The following is a 20,672-nucleotide window of genomic DNA, read 5'->3' as shown; positions in this document are numbered from 1 at the left end:
AGGCTAGTGCCACAGGTGCTGAAAGGGATTTATTGTGGGAAGAGGGAAAGGCCATATTTTGCACCCTCTGCCAAAGCACATGACTGTGTGACTCTTATGGAATTGCAAGAATGGGCCAGGCTGTCGGGGCTTCTGCCAGCTGTTTGGGTTTCGCTTGGTTTTTTAAGAGTGGGTGCATCAGGGCAATAGCTTGGTCACAGAACCAGGAAAACGAGCAAAGAAGAACGAGATCCCTCACATTTGGAAACCCTTTATGTTTCTCAGTACACAATGAAGAGCCTCTTGCTGGCCCTCATTTCTACTTCTCTAGCTGTGCTAGAAAGAGTGGCAGGAGGCCCCGGTGGGCTGCCCTTTTCCTCTGTCTCTCCCTCTTGCTGGGGGCCCCCAAGCGTTGTAGGGCAGGCCAGGGCCTCCTCTGGGCCCCGTCCTCTGGCTCCCGATGCTCTGCCATGAAGCACTGCGCCGCCTGGATCATGTCTTCCTCACGGACGCCAGGGACAGGAACAGTGGGGATGCCCGCGATCATCATGGCCAGGGTGAGGATGCAGACGTTGGGGGGTAGTCGCAGGACTGGCGGGGCCCCCCTCTCTTTGCTGAGTGTTGCTGGCATCACAAATACCCCTCTGGGCAAGAGGCCCCACCGGGCCGGAGCAAAGTCCCCGCCGGAGCTGGCGCTGCGGTCCTTGGGCTGCTGGCCGGGGGGCAAGCACAGCCACCAGTCCCCTGCCTGCTCCATGGGCGGCAGGTGGCATTCCTGGGGGGGCAGTCCCTGCGGGGGGGCCCTGGCACACAGGCCAAGGAAGTGGCGTGGCTCCCACGGCCCATTGGAAGTGCCTGCTGGGTCTCCCCCACGAGGTGGGCTTGGGTCTGGCTCCAGGGGCAGCTGGGTGGCTCTGGGAGGGAGCGGGGCTTCCCACTTGGCTTGCAGTTTCCTTCGCAAGAAGCCCGTCACGGAGGAGATCCTGGCCGGAGCAGGCCCTTCCCTGGCCCTCTCGGGACAAAGGCTTGACTGGCTCCTGGGGGCCACTGTGCTCTCTCCGCTGCTGCTGCTGCGTTCCCCTGCACAAAGGGTGAGGGAGGGTTAGAACATCAGCCAGAGCATGGAATCCCTTTGTTTATATGTGGCACTTGGAGTGCTTCTGTGAGCCACTCTGAGTCCCTTCGGGAAGATGGTGGCGGGGTATAAATAAAGATTATTTATTGTTGTTGTTGGTATTATTAATAGTAATAAATCTGAAGGTAGAAGGAATCCTAGAGGTTACCCAGCCCAACCCCCTTCTGCCATTCTGGAGGATACTATCAGAACCCTACTGACAGATGGCCGTCCAGCTTATATTTAAAGATCTCCAGAGTAGGAGAGTCCACCACTTCCCCCAGTGTTCTTCCCTAGGGGACCAGGATGGAAAGGGCAGTGTGGCTCAGTGGACATGCAGGAACGTGGACTAGAGTGGGGCCCAGCCCTTAGGCCAGCGTGACTGGGGCCTTGCTACCCCTCGGGAGCCATTGCCCACACATTTTGCTAGTTCTTTGCTCTGCAGGGAATTGTGCTGCCGCTGGAGGGAGCTGTGCCCACTCACCTTCATCCCGTTGGCTTCCTCCTTCCCACCGCCAACCCCAGACTTCCAAGAGCTGCCTTCCTCACCCGCTGCCCTGCCTTCTGCCCTGGGGGGCAGTGAGGAAGTGAACCCAGAGCAAGGCCTGCTGCAAAAAGCCACAGACCTCTGAATGGCTGCAAGGCATCTCCTTCGGGGAAGTGGGGACAATGAATGGTCAGGGGTACAGGAGGAGCACTTGTTCCTTTGGTTTTCTGCCCCATGGGGGACATCAAGGCAGGATGGTCTTAGTTTCCCACTAAGATATGGGAGGAGTTGGCAGGGAAGCAAGAGGTGGCCGGAGCAGAGTCTTCCACTGCATGGGACCAGAAGAAAGGTGGGGTCTCTGTGTTTCTTGCCTGTCATTCACCTAAAGCCTGAGGCAGAGAAATGAGACCCAGTACAGTTCTGGTTCATCAAGGAGGTGTCTCTGTGTGGCATTATTTTTATTTATTTATTTATTGTTCAAACTTATATGCCGCCACTCCCCTAGGGCTCGGGGCGGCTTACAAGAACAGGCTAAAATCTCACAATTTTTAAACATTTTAAAACATCTTTTATGTTCTCCTTTGGGTCTGATCCCAGGGGCAGCCAGTCCTAGGCTTCTGAGCCAGAAAACACCTGCCACCCAGAAGGCCTTACCTGTGGAAAGGGAGGAGGAGGGAGGCCTTACCTTGGTGGAAGAGTGAGAAGAAGCCCGAGGGAGCTTTCCCCATCCCATAATAGGACATGGTGACATCTGCAGCCTGGCCAGGGCGGCTGCAGAGCCCTGCAGTCCCAGCCTTGAGGGCCCCCTCCCTCATTCTAGAACCAGCGTCACAGGGCTGGACCCTTACGTCACACAGGGCCAATAGGCAGCCACTGCCTTGCCCCTCTCTGCCCAGGTCCTGGCACTCGCCTGGCTCTTCGCACTCAGGGAGCCTTTGTTTCCGACAGGTTCTAGCGGAGATGGTTCAGGTTGCCAAGCTTTCTCTATCCGTGAGCGTGGATTGGCCCAGGTACTCCTCCTGTGTGACCTCTGGGTCTTACTCCATCTGCTCATCCACCTGGGCTGCCGCCTCTGTCATATAGAAACCCATCAACTCCCATGTGGAGTTGGAAGAAACCCCAAGGGTCATGAGGTACAACCCCCCCCCCCAACCCACCCCGGTCTGACAGGCAGGAAAACATGATATCAAAGGACAGGTGGCCACCCATCTTCTGCTTAAAAAAAAACCAGTGAAGGAGACTCCACTAGACTCCCAGGAAGCAGCGTATTCCATGGCCAAAGTGCTCTGACCATCAGGAACTTCTTCCAAATGTTGAGGTAGAATGTCTTTTTCCTGCCGTTTGAACCCTTTTCTCCAGTGGTTCTCAACCTGTGGGTCTTTCCCCAGGTGTTTTGGCCTACAACTCCCAGAAATCCCAGCCAGTTTCCCAGCTGTTAGGGTTTCTGGGAGTTGAAGGCCAAAACATCTGGGGACCACAGGTTGAGAACCACTACTTCACTCTATTGTGCCCTTGTCTCTGGGGAAACAAGCTTTCCCAATAATTATGATAATAATATATTTTATGCCCACCACCGTCTCCCATCTCCCATAGCACATGATGGTGCCATACAACCCTTCCTCAGTGTGGCTTTGTTTCAAATATTTAAACATGGCTCGCATATCCCTCTCAACCCCCTCTTCTCTGAGCTAAACATACCCAGCTCTTTAAGCCCTCCCTCATAGGCCTTGGCTTCTGAACCTTTGGCCATTTGGTGGCTCTTCTCTGGACCCTTCCATCTTATCCATCTCCTCCTTGACTTGCTTTGCCCAGAACTCACACAGGGATGTTATTCCAGGTGAGTTCTGAGCAAAATGAGAGTGAGACTATGACTTTCCTTGATCTGGGCATTATCCTCCTATTGATGCAGCCCAAGTGTGGACTCCTCTTCAGCTTGTGGTCTACTAAGACTCCAAGCTCCCTTTCATGTGTACTGTTGCCAAACCAGGTGACTCCCATTCTAGATCTGCCTAAGTGTAGTCTTCTGCAGTCCTCCTGTCAATCAGCTCTCATCTGCTAACCCTCTGCTCAGTAGCCACAGGGAAAAGGGATGGGAGCAGACATTGATGCAGGAAGGAGATGACTTTGCTCTTTCTGAAATCACTTTTATTAAATCCTGCTATTTACAGGGTGTGCCTTACCACACCCACACCCTCCATGATGGGTTTTTTCCTTTAAGCGACTGGAGACTATGCAGTTCTTCTGCTTTGATGCTCCCCTCTGGAAACCTCTGGGACATTTTACAATGTGAGGGATAAAATCCTCCTCCATTTGGAACCCACTTGTATCTCCAAGTATTTTTGCCAGGCTTTGTGCAGAGGGTATTGCATAACGAAGATGGCTGCCTTGTTCCTTTAGATCGTCCGTTGATGAAACCCAATCGGAGCTCGGCTTCTTCCTTGTTTAGTTGCTGTCATGAGGCCTGAATCAGATGAGTCCCATCCTGGCTGATTCCTGCCCGCAGGCACAGTGCTCTGGCCTCTTCACTCATACTTGCAGATGTTCTTGAGCAGCGGGGGAAGGTCAAGCCCATCGATGGCCATGCGGTGGACAATGTGCTTCTGGATGGCCAGCCGGCAGAGCGTCTGCAGGGAGGGGACTGGGAGAGGGAATAAAGGGGAAGGAAAAGGAGTTACTCAGGTTCTGCATTGGGCTGGGAGCCCATTCCCCATTTGAGTCCCAGAACCCTAGAGATGTAAGTTACCCCCAAGGGCCACCCAGTCCAACCCCAATCTGCCAAACAGCCTCTGTTTAAACACCTCTAGAGAAGGAGACTCCACTGGACTCAGGCTGAAGCAGCTTGCACTGCCCAACAGCTTTGTCCATCAGGAAGTTCTTAATGTTCTGGTGGGATCCCTCATCGGGCTGCTTCCAGACCCCTCTCCTATCCACCTCCTTCTTGAATTGTTTTCCCCAGAACTAGATACAGAAGTATTCCAGGTGAGGTCTGGCCATGACTTCCCCCATCTGGACACTAGACTCCTACTGATGCAGGCAAAAATCCAATTGGCTTTTTTCGCTACGGCATCACAGTGAATTCACATTCAGCTTGTGGTCTACTAAGACTGGGAGGAAACACTCAATCAGATAAATTAGAAGCACAAGATTAGCGGGCCCGTGGAACTGAAGCTGCGCTGGGGCTGAATGTGCCCTGGTTCCTTGGAAGGGGTTCCTTATGCTTGGCAGCTGATGTCAGTGTGGCTGCCTTGAGGGGCCCCTGGCAAGGAGTTCTCCCCTACAGCCCCCATCCAAGGAGATGGGATAGGAAATGGGACAGAAGCCCCCCCCCCTTCCTCACAGAGATCCTCAGCAGTAGGTGCCTGTGTTGGCACAAGGGAGCTGGACGTGGGGGCCTCCGGCCAGCCAAAGTATTCAACCTGGCAGATAGAGCTTCACTTTCCACCTCCTGAGGACCAGGCTTGAGCTGTGATCAGAACCTCCTCTAATGTTCTCAGGAAATTCTGTCTGAAATCCTGCATTCCTTTTCCTTGCAGAAGTCTGAGCTCTGCAGAACTTTGAGCTTCTTCGTGGGTGGCTGGTTGCAAACCTAAGGACAAGTGCAAAGGCAGTTCCTCCAGTCCACTCTGCTTTTGGTTGGGAATTCCCCTCATATCAGGCCATGCCCTTCCTTTTTAACATTGTTTTGCAAACCCATTCCGGGGAGGCAGGATTTTGAAAGGGCCGAGAGGTTTTGGAGGGGAGGGCCTTGGCTTTTGCTTCAAGGTCCGTGGCCTACTTCTGGATGTCTCCTATTATTTGTGTGCAGAGAAGATATTACAAACGGTTCCCTGGCTGGAAATGCAGTTCTGCCCCTCGCTTCTCTTGAGCCAGGGCTGGAATTGATTCCAGAAGAGGAGCGATGAGGCCCAAAGGCATCAGCACCAAGGCAAAGGTGGTGCCGTGAGACCATGTGCAGGTGAGCCCAGATTGGGAGGAAGGGCCAGTGCCCCAAAGGGCAGGACCAGGGTCCAAAATGACCCGAGCAGATGAGTGAGCCGGAACAAAACAATCATGAATTTCAAGAGGGAGAAATGTGCAGTGCTCCACTTTGGCAATAAAAATGAAATATAGTGCTATACGATGGGTGACCCCTGGCTTAGAAACAGTCTATATAAAAGAGATCTGGAAGTCTTACAAGCTGAACATGAGTCTGGAATGTAATGCGGCAGCTAAAAGAGCCCATGTGATTCTAGGCTGCATCGAGAGAAGTAGGGCGTTGAGATCAAGGGAAGTCATAGTCCCATTCTGTTCTGCTTTGTGCTGACCTTTGGGCTGATGGTTTAGAGGTCCTACTTATCGGGTTTGCAGATGACACCAAATTGGGAGAGATAGCAAATACTCCAGAAGATAGGATCAGACATCACAATGACCTCAACAGATTACAGAGCTGCTTGGCCAAAACTAACAAAATGAAGGTAAATGAGAAGAATTGTAAGATACTACATTTAGGCAGAAAAAAACGAAATGCACAGATGCAGGATGGGTGAGTCCTGACTCAACAACAGAGTTACATGGGGGAAAGACCTTGGAGTTTTAGTGGACAACAAGTTGAACATGAGCCCACAAGACGATCCATCCAATGGGATTTTGGCTGCAACCAAAGGAGTCTAGTGTCCAGATCAAGGGAAGTCGTGGTGCCCTTCCTTCTGCTTTGGCCAGACCTTTTCACCTGGAATAATAACCCTGTGTCCAATCCTGGGCCGCACAACTTAAAGAGGGATGTTGACTCTAAGCTGGAAGAGGTCCAGAGAAGGGCGACTAAAAGGATCAATCGTCTGGAGACCATGCGTCTCTGAGGAGTGTCTTAAAGACCTGGGTCTGTTTAGCCTCAGAAGAGAAGGTTGAATGAAGGAGACATTGGAAACATGTTTAAATATTTGAAGGGACGAGGAAGAGAGAACAGGCTTCCTTTCTGCTCCCCTGGAGACTAGGACTCAATGGAGCCATGGGTTCCAATGAGAAGAAAGGAGGTTTGAAGAACTCGGCTATAAGAAGAGTTGTCTAACAGAGGAATTCTCTGCCTCGGTGTCTGGTGGAAGCTCTTTCCTTGGAGGATTTCCATCTGTCAAGGGTGCTTTGATGGTGCTTTTCCTGCAGGGCAGAAGGAGGGTGGACTGGATGGCCCATGTGATCTCTTCCAACTTTATGATTCCATGATTCAGTGACATCTTTGCCTGGAATCATCCTGTGTCCAGTTCTGGGCAAAACAAGTGGAGATGGACTCTAAGCTGGACGGGGTCCAGAGAAGGGCAACCAAAATGGTCAAAGGTTTGGAAGCCATGAATCCCTCTGAGGAGTGGCTTATGGAGAAGAGAAGGCTGAGATGGAACATGTTTAAATATTGGAGGTCCCACTGAGGAGGGAAGGGCAATCGTTTTTTTAAATGTTATTTTTGCTGTTAGAGCAGGACACAATGGAGACATGGATTCAAAGAGCAGGAAAAGAGATTCTACCTAAACATAGGAAGAACCTCCTGATGGTCAAGAACTATTTAACAATGGAATCTGCTGCTGCCTGGGAGGTTGTTGGGGTCTCCTTCTCTGGAGGTCTTTAAGCAGGGGCGGCATGACTGTTGGTGCGGAAAGTATGGATAGTGTCTTCCTACTTGACAGAGGGTTTGGACTGGAGGGCCTTTGGAGGCCTCTTTCAACTTCAAGCATCTATGAACTCCCAGCCAAAGGTGAAGAATGCTGGACATTCCAGTCCAGCACCATTCTCCGTAGGGCTTGTGAGCCTGCCTGTCTTCTCAAAATAGCCACTTTTGCACAAAGAGTTGGCCTCAGCCTCGATTCCCCTTCTTTGGACACGAGTCCAGCGGGATATTCTGTTCTGTGGTGTGATTCCCTATCTGCTCCGTAAAGCTGGGGGTTGAAAGTGGCTAATGGAATCAAAAGGAGCACGAGGCAGAGCTGGAAACATGTGAAAGAGCATGCTTAAATAGGCATTAAAGAGAAGGGCTTTGATGGCGTGCTTCTGCCTGGCAGAATGGAGTGGAACTAGATTGTAGAAGGACTTTGATGTTTGCAGAATGGAGTGGAACTGGATAGACTTTCAGACCCTGGGGTTCAAAGCAAAGGATCAAAGCCATACAGCACCATACGAGGAAACTAGCCTTTCCTTGTAAACCAGTCTGGTCCCCCAAACATTCTGGGACAAATAGGTCTTTTCCTGACGACAAAAGGATAAATAGCAAAAGGCTCAGACGGCACACTCACAATGTAGCATTAATGCACTTCGACAGTACTTTAACTGCCCTGGCTCCATGCTATGGGATCCTGAGGGTTGTAGTTTGCCCTCTTGGGCAGAAAAGGCTAAAGATCTTGCAGAACTACGACTCCCTCTCCTTTGCTGCCCACCCATTTCTCAGTTGTTAAAAAACCCCTGCCCCTTGGCTAATGTCCATGTCCTCTCCTGCTGTCAATGAAATGTAGTGTCACAACATCATGGAATTGGAGGGCCCCCAAGGAGCATCTAGTCCCACCCTCTGCCAGAACAGTACACTCCTGAGCAGAGGCCACCCAACCTCTGTTCATAGACCTGCAGTGGAGGAGAATCCATCATGTTCCAAGAGAATTTGCCCCATTGTTGGCTGATACTGCAGTGGCACAATGATTTAAACCCTTGTGCTGCTGAACTGCTGACCTAAAGGTTGACAGTTTGAATCCACGAAATGGGGTGAGCCTCTGTCAAGCCCTAGCTCCTGTCAACCTAGCTGTTCAAAAACATGCATATGTGAGTAGATAAATAAAGAGATGCTCCAAGCAGTTTTGTTGGCTACACATCTCATTTTGTTGGACATCTCTGCGGCTTTCGATACCATCGACCATGGTATCCTTCTGGGGAGGCTCTCTGGGATGGGGCTCGGTGGCACGGTTCTGCAGTGGCTCCAGTCCTTCCTGGAGGGCCGTTCCCAGATGGTGAAGCTGGGGGACACCTGCTCGGACCCCCGGCCATTGACCTGTGGGGTCCCGCAAGGGTCTATCCTATCCCCCATGCTATTCAACATCTACATGAAACCGCTGGGAGAGGTCATCCGGAGTTTTGGAGGGTGTTGCCATCTCTACGCGGATGACACGCAAATCCACTACTCGTTCCCATCTGACTCCAAGGAAGCCCCTCGGATGCTGAACCAGTGCCTGGCCGCTGTGGCGGACTGGATGAGGAGGAACAAGCTGAGGATCAATCCCGACAAGACAGAGGCCCTCCTGGTCAGTCGCGCGTCGGATCGGGGTATTGGGTGGCAACCTGTGCTGGACGGGGTCGCACTCCCCCTGAAACCACAGGTCCATTGCAGTTTGGGGGTCCTCCTGGATTCAGCATTGACGCTTGAGGCGCAGGTGTCGGCGGTGGCCGGGAGGGCTTTCGCACAACTCAAACTTGTGCGCCAACTGCGACCATACCTCGTGAAGTCTGACTTGACCACGGTGGTGCATGCCTTGGTTACCTCTAGACTGGACTACTGTAATGCACTCTACGTGGGGCTTCCCTTGAAGATGGCCTGGAAACTACAATTGGTCCAGCGCTCGGCTGCCAGGTTAATTACGGGGGCGAGTTACAGGGAGAGATCTACTCCCCTGTTCAAGGAGCTCCACTGGCTGCCTTTTATTTTCCAGTCCCAATTCAAGGTGTATACCATCACATATAAAGCCCTAAACGGTTTGGGACCCGCCTACCTTCGTGACCGTATTTCCTACCATAAACCTGCCCGATCCCTTCGCTCATCAGGGGAAGCTTTCCTGTCCCCACTCCCGATATCCCAGACCCGCCTTGTGAGAACAAGGGAGGGGCCTTCTCTGCTGTGGCCCCCCGATTGTGGAATTCTCTGCCCGCTGAGATTAGGCAAGCCCCCACACTAGCAGCCTTCAAGAAAGACTTGAAAACATGGCTCTTTCGCTGCGCTTTTGGAGAGTAACCATTTTATATTTCTTTTCCGTTGCTCCCCCTAATATCTATCCTCCAGAATACCCCACTCCCTTATGACTCTGTTCGCTGTGGTTTTTATTTTTATGTCTTTCTCACCCCGAGTTTTAACTTAATGTTCATGTGGTCTGCCCTTGTTTTTATTGTCTCCTTGTTTTATTTTGTAATGGATATTATTTACTGTATTGTTTACTGTATTGTGGTGTGCTGTTCTTTTATATGCTGTTTACATTGTATTGTTTTGGGCGTGGCCCCATGTAAGCCGCCCCGAGTCCCCATTGGGGAGATGGTGGCGGGGTATAAATAAAGTTTTTTTATTATTATTATTATTATTACACAACCAGGAGGTGACAGCGCAGGCTCCTCGGCTTGAAAATTGAGAAAAGCTCCCAGAGCCAGAGATGAGCACTGCCTCTAGAAGCCGGAAATGAAAGGAGGAGCCTTTGCCTTTGTTTGTGTTTGTGTGTCCTCACTGTATATGACTGTAAAGGCATTGAATGTTTGCCTATGTATGTAAATGCTGTAATCCACTCTGAGTCCCCTCGGGGAGAAGGGTGGAATATAAATTTTGTGTGTGTGTGTGTGTGTGTGTGTGTGTGAGAGAGAGAGAGAGAGAGAGATCCGGATGTTTAGTAGGAACCGCTTTCTTGCCATGCAAACGCATTCAGTCCTGCCCCACTTTCCGCATGAGGACAGAGGGTCAAGGTGCCTCTGCCCTCTCACCTCTCGGCCTGAATGCATCGATTCCCACAACTGTTCTCTCCGCAACTGGCCTCTCCTCTCTCGGTGGTGCCTCACAACCTCAACATGCAAATGAATCAAAGGCTTTGGCCTTACACAATTTTTGTTCCTCGGTTATAAATGTCATTATTTCCTAATTGGTTCTATCATAAAAACACGGGGAAAGTTTCTTAAACTGCAGACACTTTGCCTTTGCAGGAGGGACATGATCCTTTAGCTCTAGTTTTTCAATGAATCTCTCATAGAGTCTCAACCAACTCAACCTAGTTTGTGGCAGCCACAAAAACGAAGCTTCTGGAGCATAACAACTCCTTTCAAAGTAAGTACCGCACAGTCAAGCAGGAAATGAGATTTTCAAACCAGGAACAGATTTTTCTTCTCAAATTTTGTGGCATAGTATGATTCCCACGCTTTGCTGCTCTTCCTCAAAGCATGTCCCAGCTTCCCAGTTCCTCCATTTCCTCCCCGGAGCGTTGCCTTTGGTTTTGCAGCTTTGGGCCACCATACGTCAGCTGGGCTTTCAAAGGAGGCAGACCCCACCCCTCCACCCCCGTCCCCATTTGCACTGGGGCACTGCTCCCCAATGCCACCCTTTTCACAGAGAACATAGAATCAGTCCTAGAGTTGGAAGGGACCTCTAAAGGGCATCCAATACAACCCCCGCTGCCAGGTGGGAAGGTCCCTGAAGACCATCCAATCCAGTCCCCATCTTTCTGCCAGGCAGACGGACACCATCCAAGCCCTCCCAACAGACAGACAGACAGACAGACAGACAGACCCTGCTTAAAAACCTTCAGATAAGGAAGGAGACCCCATTGGACTTTGCGGCAGACATTTATTCCACTGCCAGAGAGCTCTTACTCTCAGGATGTTCTTCCTAAAGTTTGAGTGGAATCTCTTTTCCTCTTGTAAAATAGATCCAGAGCGGCTTTACTTGTATCTTCCTGCCTGGCAGATGCGGGTTGGACTAGGTGGGCCCTGGGGGTGCCTTCTGTTGTGGTCATCTCTGAGCGGTTAGATTCAATTTAACCCTCTCTGGGGGAGATTCCACCAAAAATCAGCAGAGTAGCAAAAGCAAAGCTTTCAAATGCAACAGTTACTTACACAAACAAGAGAAGCCTTTGACCATTTAGGATTGCAATGGACTGCAGAGTCTCAGTAAAAGTTCAAAAAGTATTTATTCAGGTAAAAAGAACTCCATTGTAGATAGAAAGGCTTGGGAGCTGTCTAGTCTACTCTAGACTGGTTTCTAAGGAAAAATAAGAAACATCTAAATAGTTACATCTTGCCAGGAGAGATGGCAGGACGTGTAGTTAGCTTGAAGAACAAAGGAGAAGAGAGAACCAAAATGGTTCCAACCTCATGGTCCAGTTTATTGGGGCCATAAAAGACATTCTGACCAATGGGAAGTTAGTGTCCCTGGAGATTCACATTTCTACTAACTTCAAAGTAAGGGATGTGACGTACACAGGATAGAGTGAAACACAGTAAAGCCTGTCTAGGCATGCTTTGGAAACAAGGAAAGGATTCCCTCCATCTAACTCTATCATCTATGTAACTACATCTAGACTTGAGTAGTCCAGGATGATTCCCAACACCTTCCACCTCTAGGATTCTAGGATTGGGGAGACCTGTTCAAGCGGAACGCTCTCCTTCTTTGGAGCTCCTTAAACAGGCTGGGTGGGCATCTTTTGGGAATGCTTTGATGTCATCCCTTTAGTCGGGATCCCTTCCAGCCCTTGAGATTTTATTAAGATCGTGGGCAAGTCATGCACTCCTAGCCTCAGAAAACCCCGCTGAATGGCCAGGAGTCGGAAAGGACAAAGGCACACAACAACAAACAACAGCAACCACCCCTGAGGCCTAGGCACGCCTAAGAGCATCTGAAGGCCCAGCCGCTCCCACTTTGACCCACCTCCCATTCCAGAGACATTTGCATTGCAATTTTCTCGAGACAGAAATCATTCTGCCCAATTAAGTTCTACAAAATGCTTTGCTTATGAATATGTTACATAAATACATGCATAACAATGGTGGTTATTCAACATCGGACAGTAATTAGCGGATGAATTTGCAACACAAAACCCAGGATGGAGAAAGGTGTGGCCCCGAATGGGAAATGTGGCGGAGGAGGAGGCGAGAGAGGAGGAGGCCCCGCACACCAGACCGGACCGGCAACAACAACAAGGTGTTTTCCCTCCATGCCTGCAACAAACACACTCCGAGGAGCCAGTTGGGCTGGTTCTTGGCAACCTTCTTTGGAACGGGCGAATTGCCATTCATGGGTGTTGGCAGCCTTGGCTCAAGATGATGATATTTCAGGTGATTCTGACTCAATGAATGGCAGCTTCCTGTTCCCAGGTGCTTCCCCGGTGCCTTTCAGCCTTGACAAGTCGTAATGCAAAGTGTCTAGAGAAGGTCTGTGCAGATCTGATAAGAGGTTTCACAGAGAAGGACCTAAAAGCAAAAGGACCGGTTGGCGTGACCAGCAAGGCTCTCTGGGAACCAACACTGTGTGGGGAAAGGTGCCGAAACCTGGGATCATTTCCAGGTGCCTGTCCACAACTATCTTGTTCATTTGCAGTCCTGTTCAGGAGGTCACGGCTCTTAGTTTCAAGTCTTCTGTGGAAGTGGAAGTTGCTATGGTTTAATTGACGCCCATCTACTTCCATGAAAACAGAATAGTTTTCTTTAAAACGTAGCATTTAAGCAGAAGCAGTGGTGTGTCCTTGTCTTCCCAAGAGCGAAGAAGACTTGCTTGGGTTCTCAGCAGCCCTGGACACAGGAGTGTCCTTTCCAAAGTCACAACAAGAGAGTGTTTCAAAAGAAACCCCGTAAGCTCTGGAGCAGGGCAGCCTAAGGACTGACTGAGGTGGATCCAAGCTAAACACACATAATAATAATAATATAATAATAATAATAATAATAATAATAATAATAATAATAATAATAATAATTTCCTTGACAAAATTGAAGGAAAAGCTGATAAGGAGAAGACCTGGCTCTGGCTCACGAATGGGACCCTGAAGAAGGAGACAGAAGGCCTGATCCTTGCAGCCCAGGAGCAAGACATCAGAACAAAGGCCATTAAGGCCAAGATCGAAAAATCAGCTGATGACCCAAAATGCAGACTGTGCAAGGAAACCGACGAAACCATGGATCATATCCTCAGCTGCTGTAAGAAAATCGCACAGACAGACTACAAACAGAGGCACAACTATGTGGCCCAAATGATTCATTGGAACTTATGCCTCAAGTACCACCTCCCAGCAGCAAAGAACTGGTGGGATCACAAACCTGCAAAAGTATTGGAAAATGAACATGCAAAGATACTGTGGGACTTCCGAATCCAGACTGACAAAGTTCTGGAACACAACACACCAGACATCACAGTTGTGGAAAAGAACAAGGTTTGGATCATTGATGTTGCCATCCCAGGTGACAGTCGCATAGATGAAAAACAACAGGAAAAACTCAGCCGCTCTCAGGACCTCAAGATTGAACTTCAAAGACTCTGGCAGAAACCAGTATAGGTGGTCCCAGTGGTGATGGGCACACTGGGTGCTGTGCCAAAAGATCTCAGCCGGCATTTGGAAACAATAGACATTGACAAAATCACCATCTGCCAACTGCAAAAGGCCACCCTACTGGGATCTGCACACATCATCCGAAAATACATCACACAGTCCTAGACACTTGGGAAGTGTTCGACTTGTGGTTTTGCAAAACGAAATCCAGCATATCTATCTTGTTTGCTGTGCCATACAACGTCGTTGTGTTGATAATAATAATAATAATAATAATAATAATAATAATAATAATAATAATAATAATAATAATAACAACAACAACTTTATTTTTATACCCTGCCCCATCTCCCCGAAGGGACTCGGGGCGGCTTACATGGGGCCAGGCCCGATAAAACAAACAAATAACAGTAACAAAGCAATAAAACAATTATCCCAGTAAAAAACACCAACATCAATAAAAACAATCATTAAAATCAACAAGCAGGATACAATGTTAAAAACCAGAGACTAAACACACACATCACCAGACACATCTGCACAAGACACAAAACCCCAAGCCCCCCCCCCCCCATGCCATCCGTCCCCAAACTCTGCGGCCCAAGGACTTGAACTCAAAGCCACAGGTTCTTCAACTTTGGCTCCGGGACCCCAGTGGGAATCTATTCAGGGGTTTTTGGGGGTCTGTAAAGCATATGTAAAAAACTGGGCTGCTTCCCTTCTCAGTCTCCTTCCCTCTACTGAGTTCAAATTCACTTTTTTTTCTGGAGAGAGATGGTGCATCGTTTTTATTAGATTCCCAACAAGACAACTAAAGGCCTGGGAATGAGGGGGCCGCTTCCCAAGACGGGGCAATTCCGAGCAGAGTTCCATTTGAAAAGACTTGTCAAAACAAGATCAGCTCTCTAACTGACTCTCCTTAGGTAAAGGTAAAGGTTTCCCCTGACATTAAGTCTAGTCGTGTCCGACTCGGGGTTGCTGCTCATCTCCATTTCTAAGCTGAAGAGCCGGCGTTGTCCATAGACACCTCCAAGGTCATGTGGCCATAGGAATGATTGAATGGAGCGCCGTTATCTTCCCACCAGAGCGGTACCAATTGATCTACTCATATTTGCAAATTTTCGAACTGCTAGGTTGGCAGAAGCTGGGGCTAACAATGGGTGCTCACTCTGCTCTCTGGATTCAAACCTGTGACCTTTTGGTCCACACGTTCAGCAGCACAGCACTTTAACCCACTGCACAACCGGGGGGCCCTAAGGCTTTATCTCCTTAGTCATTATCAGTCACAGATCTAGGCGTCTATTCATGCAGGCTTTTCCGCTGCAGCATCACACATCATCATCACTTGGCTCATGCTCACGTTATGGCGAAGTCCAGTTCTCAAAGCTATGTGCCAAGTAGGCTCAGGAGACTGGCAGGGACCGAGCCAGGCGTTCCCTGGTCCTTTGCTCCACCATCTCCCTCCTGATGGACCTTCCTTCCTGGGCCTCCATCCTTCCCTGCTGCACCCCATCCCTTCATCTAGGCCTTCCTTTCCCAAATAACAGCGTGGGACCTCTTCTTCTCTTTCTCCCTGGCCGGAGCACCTCACCCACACTTCAATGGCTCCTGGCCCACTTGCTCAACCCAAGAGAATAATCAGGCTCCCATCTATGATTGGCCAAGAGCCAGGCCTTAAGGCTGACTCACTTTCATTGATGGCCACATCTACCATAGGGTTGCCTCCAAAGGCTCCTGAATCCATGGATGGAGAATCCCAGGACTCACTTTCATTGGTCAGACTCACTTTCATTGATGGTCACATCTACCTTAGGGTTGCCTTCAAAGAGTCCTGAATCCATGGATGGAGAATCCCAGGACTCACTTTCATTGGTCAGACTCACTTTCATTGATGGCCACATCTACCATAGGGTTGCCTTCAAGGGGTCCTGAATCCATGGATGGAGAATCCTAGGACTTACCTTCATTGCTCAGACTCACTTTCATTGATGGTCACATCTACCTTAGGGTTGCCTTCAAAGAGTCCTGAATCCATGGATGGAGAATCCTAGGACTCACCTTCATAGATCAGACTCACTTTCACTGATGGCCACATCTACCTTGGGGTTACCTTCAAAGGGTCCTGAATCTATGGATGGAGAATCCCAGGACTCACTTTCATTGGTCAGACTCACTTTCACTCATGGCCACATCTACCATAGGGTTGCCTTCAAAGGGTCCTGAATCCATGGATGGAGAATCCCAGGACTCATTTTCATTGATCAGACTCACTTTCATTGATGGCCACATCTACCTTGGGGTTGCCTTCAAAGGGTCCTGAATCCATGGATAGAGAATCCCAGGACTCACTTTCATTGGTCAGACTCACTTTCACTCATGGCCACATCTACCTTAGGGTTGACTTCAAAGGGTCCTGAATCCATGGATGGAGAATCCCAGGACTCACTTTCATTGGTCAGACTCACTTTCACTCATGGCCACATCTACCTTAGGGTTGCCTTCAAAGGGTCCTGAATCCATGGATGGAGAATCCCAGGACTCACTTTCATTGAAAGCCAAATCTACCTTGGGGTTGCCGTCAAAGGTTCCTGAATCCATGGATGGAGAATCCCAGGACTCACTTTCATTGGTCAGACTCACTTTCATTGATGGCCACATCTACCATAGGGTTGCCTTCAAGGGGTCCTGAATCCATGGATGGAGAATCCTAGGACTTACCTTCATTGCTCAGACTCACTTTCATTGATGGTCACATCTACCTTAGGGTTGCCTTCAAAGAGTCCTGAATCCATGGATGGAGAATCCTAGGACTCACCTTCATAGATCAGACTCACTTTCACTGATGGCCATATCTACCTTGGGGTTACCTTCAAAGGGTCCTGAATCCATGGATGGAGAATCCCAGGACTCACTTTCATTGGTCAGACTCACTTTCACTCATGGCCACATCTACCATAGGGTTGCCTTCAAAGGGTCCTGAATCCATGGATGGAGAATCCCAGGACTCACTTTCATTGATCAGACTCACTTTCATTGATGGCCACATCTACCTTGGGGTTGGCTTCAAAGGGTCCTGAATCCATGGATAGAGAATCCCAGGACTCACTTTCATTGGTCAGACTCACTTTCACTCATGGCCACATCTACCTTAGGGTTGCCTTCAAAGGGTCCTGAATCCATGGATGGAGAATCCCAGGACTCACTTTCATTGATCAGACTCACTTTCATTGATGGCCACATCTACCTTGGGGTTGCCTTCAAAGGGTCCTGAATCCATGGATGGAGAATCCCAGGACTCACTTTCATTGGTCAGACTCACTTTCATTGGTCAGACTCACTTTCACTCATGGCCACATCTACCTTAGGGTTGCCTTCAAAGGGTCCTGAATCCATGGATGGAGAATCCCAGGACTCACTTTCATTGAAGGCCAAATCTACCTTGGGGTTGCCGTCAAAGGGTCCTGAATCCATGGATGGAGAATCCCAGGACTCACTTTCATTGATGGCCACATCTACCTTACGGTTGCCTTCAAAAGTTCCTGAATCCATGGATGGCGAATCCCAGGACTCACTTTCATTGATGGCCACATCTACCTTACGGTTGCCTTCAAAGGGTCCTGAATCCATGGGTGGAGAATCCCAGGACTCACTTTCACTGATGGCCACATCTACCTTGGGGTTGCCTTCAAAGGGTCTTGAATCCATGGGTGGAGAATCCCAGGATAAATACGGCCAACTATATATATATTTTTCCCCATAATAGTTGGTGATTTAGATTTTATCTAGTTTGGGTCCCCAGATGTTATTGTGTGACAACCCTCACCACTTTGGAGGATAATGGGAATGGCAGGCCAACAGCCCTTGTAGCTCTGAGGTTGGGGGTGTTGGAGAAAGTTGGCCTATTCTTGATCTAAATTCAAACCTGACTCAACTGAACCAACAGCCACCTTCAAGATGTGACTGTATCCTAACAGCTCTGCTCATGAGGTCTAATGAGGAGGAGGACTACAAGAGCTGCAGTCCACCATCTATCTGGGGAAGGGTCACATAAGTTGACACATAAGATGACCCATGTTCCTGCTTCCATTGCCAAGGAAGACCCAAGGATCATGCATGGTGGAGATAGGGAGGCACAGAGGGGCATTCTGCCGGGGGTCCCAATACCTACATCCATATTCCACCTGGATGATGCGGACGCTCTTGGTGGAGGCGAAGACGTCGACCACGGCGTAGAGCGGGCGGGAGGCCGGCAGCCCCCTGGCACTGGGGCCCATGTCCTCCCCGTTGATGACGATGTGCATGTCGGCCGTCCCGTCCGGCCTCGGCGTGTACAGCACCCCGATCCGGCTCTTCCGGGCCGTGGGAGGGAGGGCGTTGCTCTTGTAGAGGTCATCCAGGAGGTGGCTGTAGCGCCCGGGCCGACTGCGCCCCACCAGCTTGTCCCGGGGGATCCGGATCGCTTCCTCGATGCACAGGTATGGTGAGGAGAGCAGGTCCCGGCTCTGTTCCTGGTCCCCCTCCGGCACAACCCGGTTGTGGTTGCGGGTGATGGCAAAGACCCAGCTGTTGCCCATGTTGACCAGGTCCGGCAAGGAGTACTCGGGCACTGCCTCCAGGCCGTCGGGGTCAAGTGCTGTCAGACCCACCCGCAGGTGGCCGCACCAGCCCAGCTCCTTCTCCTCGATCTCCACCAGGAAGATCTGGCCGGGCTCCAGGGGCTCCCGGCTGAAGCAGACCCCGTTGGCAAAGCTCTCCAGGCGGGTGGCCTGGGTGCTGGAAGGGTCCAGCCAGATGTTGGCCCCGTGGACGTGGTGGAAGTGGGTGGGAGGGAGCTGCCGGTGGCGGGACCCAGCAGCCACAGCCGGAGCGGACATCTCTGGCCCTCTCGGGAGCTGCTGCACTGAGGCTATTTTTAAGTGGGCTCTGAGTCAAGGCAGCTGCTGACGCCAACCGGACACCACCGAGGTCCCCAAAAAGGAGCACTGACCGGGCTGCCGGGAGGAGGACAGGTCCTAGTGCCCCTGGCCGCAAGAATACAATGAGGAAAAGATCCCTCTTGCCCGCCCTGATGTGCCCTCCCGGCACTAGTGTCACTGCACATCACCCCCCTGAGTCCCCTCAAGGAGACAGGTCTTGGGCGAGTGGGCTTATTAACTAAAGACCTTCCCCATAAACATATATCGTGTTTCCCTGAAAATAAGACAGTGTCTTATATTATTTTTTGCTCCCAAAGATGCGTTAGGTCTTATTTTCAGGGGATGTCTTAGTTTTCCATGAAGAAGAATTCACATTTATTGTTGGGGAAAAAAGGAACATTTCTTATATACTGTACAGTAGTTGTCATCACAAACCAGCATAACCAGACAAACTGTGGATCCTATCAAGAATGTCTTGTTACTACCATTATTTCCATGTACAACACTCTATGGTATGTACATTTACCGATCCCGCATGCTCTGGTGTTCTGTTCGGCGGACATGCTTCCAAACAAAACCTTTGCTAGGTCTTACTTTCGGGGGGAGGCCTTATATTTAGCAATTCAGCAAAACCTCTACTAGGTCTTATTTTCTGGGGATGTCTTATTTTCGGGGAAACAGGGTAGGTGTTGGGTGAGTGGGCTTATTAACTAAAGACCTTCCCCATAAACATATAGCAGAGTAACTTATTAGCAGCAGCGTGACCCAGCACCAGTAGCCGAAAAAGATAAAAAGAACCAAAACACATAGACCAATGTCATCTATTCCTTTGGAGGGGCTTCTGGCTTTTCTTTATAGCAAAATAATATTGTTTCACTATTTACAAAAACAAGGCTTCCATAACATAAATAAAGTTCTTTATACTTCCTTCTTTGCTTCCACGCTGGGCTTCTTTCTCATGCAGATAAACAGCTTCGCTCTCACAGAGCCTCCTCTCGCAATGAACTTACACAGGAGCTTCACACAGTAACATTTACACATGAGGCCTTCAACCTAGGACTTCTCTCACCGAAGCTTCTCACACACCGAGACCGTCTCTCACTGAGGCTGACTAACATTAACAGGCTTCAGCCTACTCACTCTCCTCCTCAGGGCAACACTAGCTTATTTAACCCTTTTAGTGCTTGACTCACATTTTTGTAATTAAAAATAGCTATTTAATTTTTAATATTTCTGACAATAGGGTGGGTTATAAAGTGTTGTTGTCGTCGTTGTGTCGTGCAGACCCTTGTTATGCCTGTTGCACTATAATTGGATGGCACTCAGTGCAAAAGGATGGGGTCAGTGACTGCTGGGGTTTGAAGGGAAGAGAAAGAGGAGATAATACTTCAGGAACGTGGTCACACAGCCCGGAAGACATACAACAACCCAGAAAGAAGGCATGTGCGCATAGGCATGCACCCCGTGGTCACCAGACATGCCAGCTATGGGGATCCTCCCATCTGAGGGACAAGAAGATGCCGCCGATAATCCCCAGCCAGGCTTCCTGGGAGCTGTTAGAAATGGTGTGAGTTAAAATCCAAAACACCTGGAGGGAGGGCCAAAGTTTGCCCATGCCGGCCCTAAACCATCCATCCCGTTCGCCAGGCCCAGCGCCATCCCTTTGCCCAGGCAACTGGCATAAGTGTAGCACGTTTCCAAGTTGCATGCGAGCACTGCAAGTGGAGACCCTTGTTGCATCTGTTGCACAGTAATGCGAAGGTGTTCCGTGCAAAAGCACAGTATCCCTGATTGTCTGCCTGGTTGTGAGAAACCTCTAAGCTGAGCGACACTAGGAGGCCAATCTGTGGCCAGATATCCCAGGACCTCTGCGGCCTTTTTGGCTTTGGGGCCTCTTTCCCACCCAGGCCATTCTCCAGGCCCCTGGGCTGCAGGAGAGAGAGAGACAC

The 20,672-nt window shown here is 49.9% G+C and overlaps 2 protein-coding genes across 2 annotated transcripts; both read right to left on the bottom strand.

Annotated features, from left to right (window-relative positions):
* Positions 1-234: 234 nt before the first annotated feature.
* On the bottom strand, positions 235-2,539 carry spata25 (spermatogenesis associated 25). The gene is made up of 2 exons (XM_062979275.1): positions 2,266-2,539; positions 235-1,059 (listed from the first exon to the last, which is right to left on the bottom strand). The coding sequence occupies exons 1-2, from the start codon at positions 2,393-2,395 to the stop codon at positions 299-301; spliced, it is 891 nt and encodes a 296-aa protein (XP_062835345.1). The 5' UTR covers positions 2,396-2,539; the 3' UTR covers positions 235-298.
* A 1,170-nt stretch (positions 2,540-3,709) lies between these two features.
* On the bottom strand, positions 3,710-18,729 carry neurl2 (neuralized E3 ubiquitin protein ligase 2). Its single transcript, XM_003230298.4, has 2 exons — positions 17,976-18,729; positions 3,710-4,218 (listed from the first exon to the last, which is right to left on the bottom strand). Exons 1-2 carry the CDS (start codon positions 18,679-18,681, stop codon positions 4,103-4,105), a joined length of 822 nt encoding a protein of 273 aa, XP_003230346.2. The 5' UTR covers positions 18,682-18,729; the 3' UTR covers positions 3,710-4,102.
* Between the last annotated feature and the right edge of the window lie 1,943 nt (positions 18,730-20,672).

This window comes from Anolis carolinensis, chromosome 4, assembly GCF_035594765.1.
Source record: "Anolis carolinensis isolate JA03-04 chromosome 4, rAnoCar3.1.pri, whole genome shotgun sequence".
Lineage (NCBI taxonomy): Eukaryota > Metazoa > Chordata > Lepidosauria > Squamata > Dactyloidae > Anolis > Anolis carolinensis.
The sequence above is the reverse complement of the archived record's forward strand: the minus strand, read 5'-3'. Positions and strand labels throughout refer to the sequence as shown.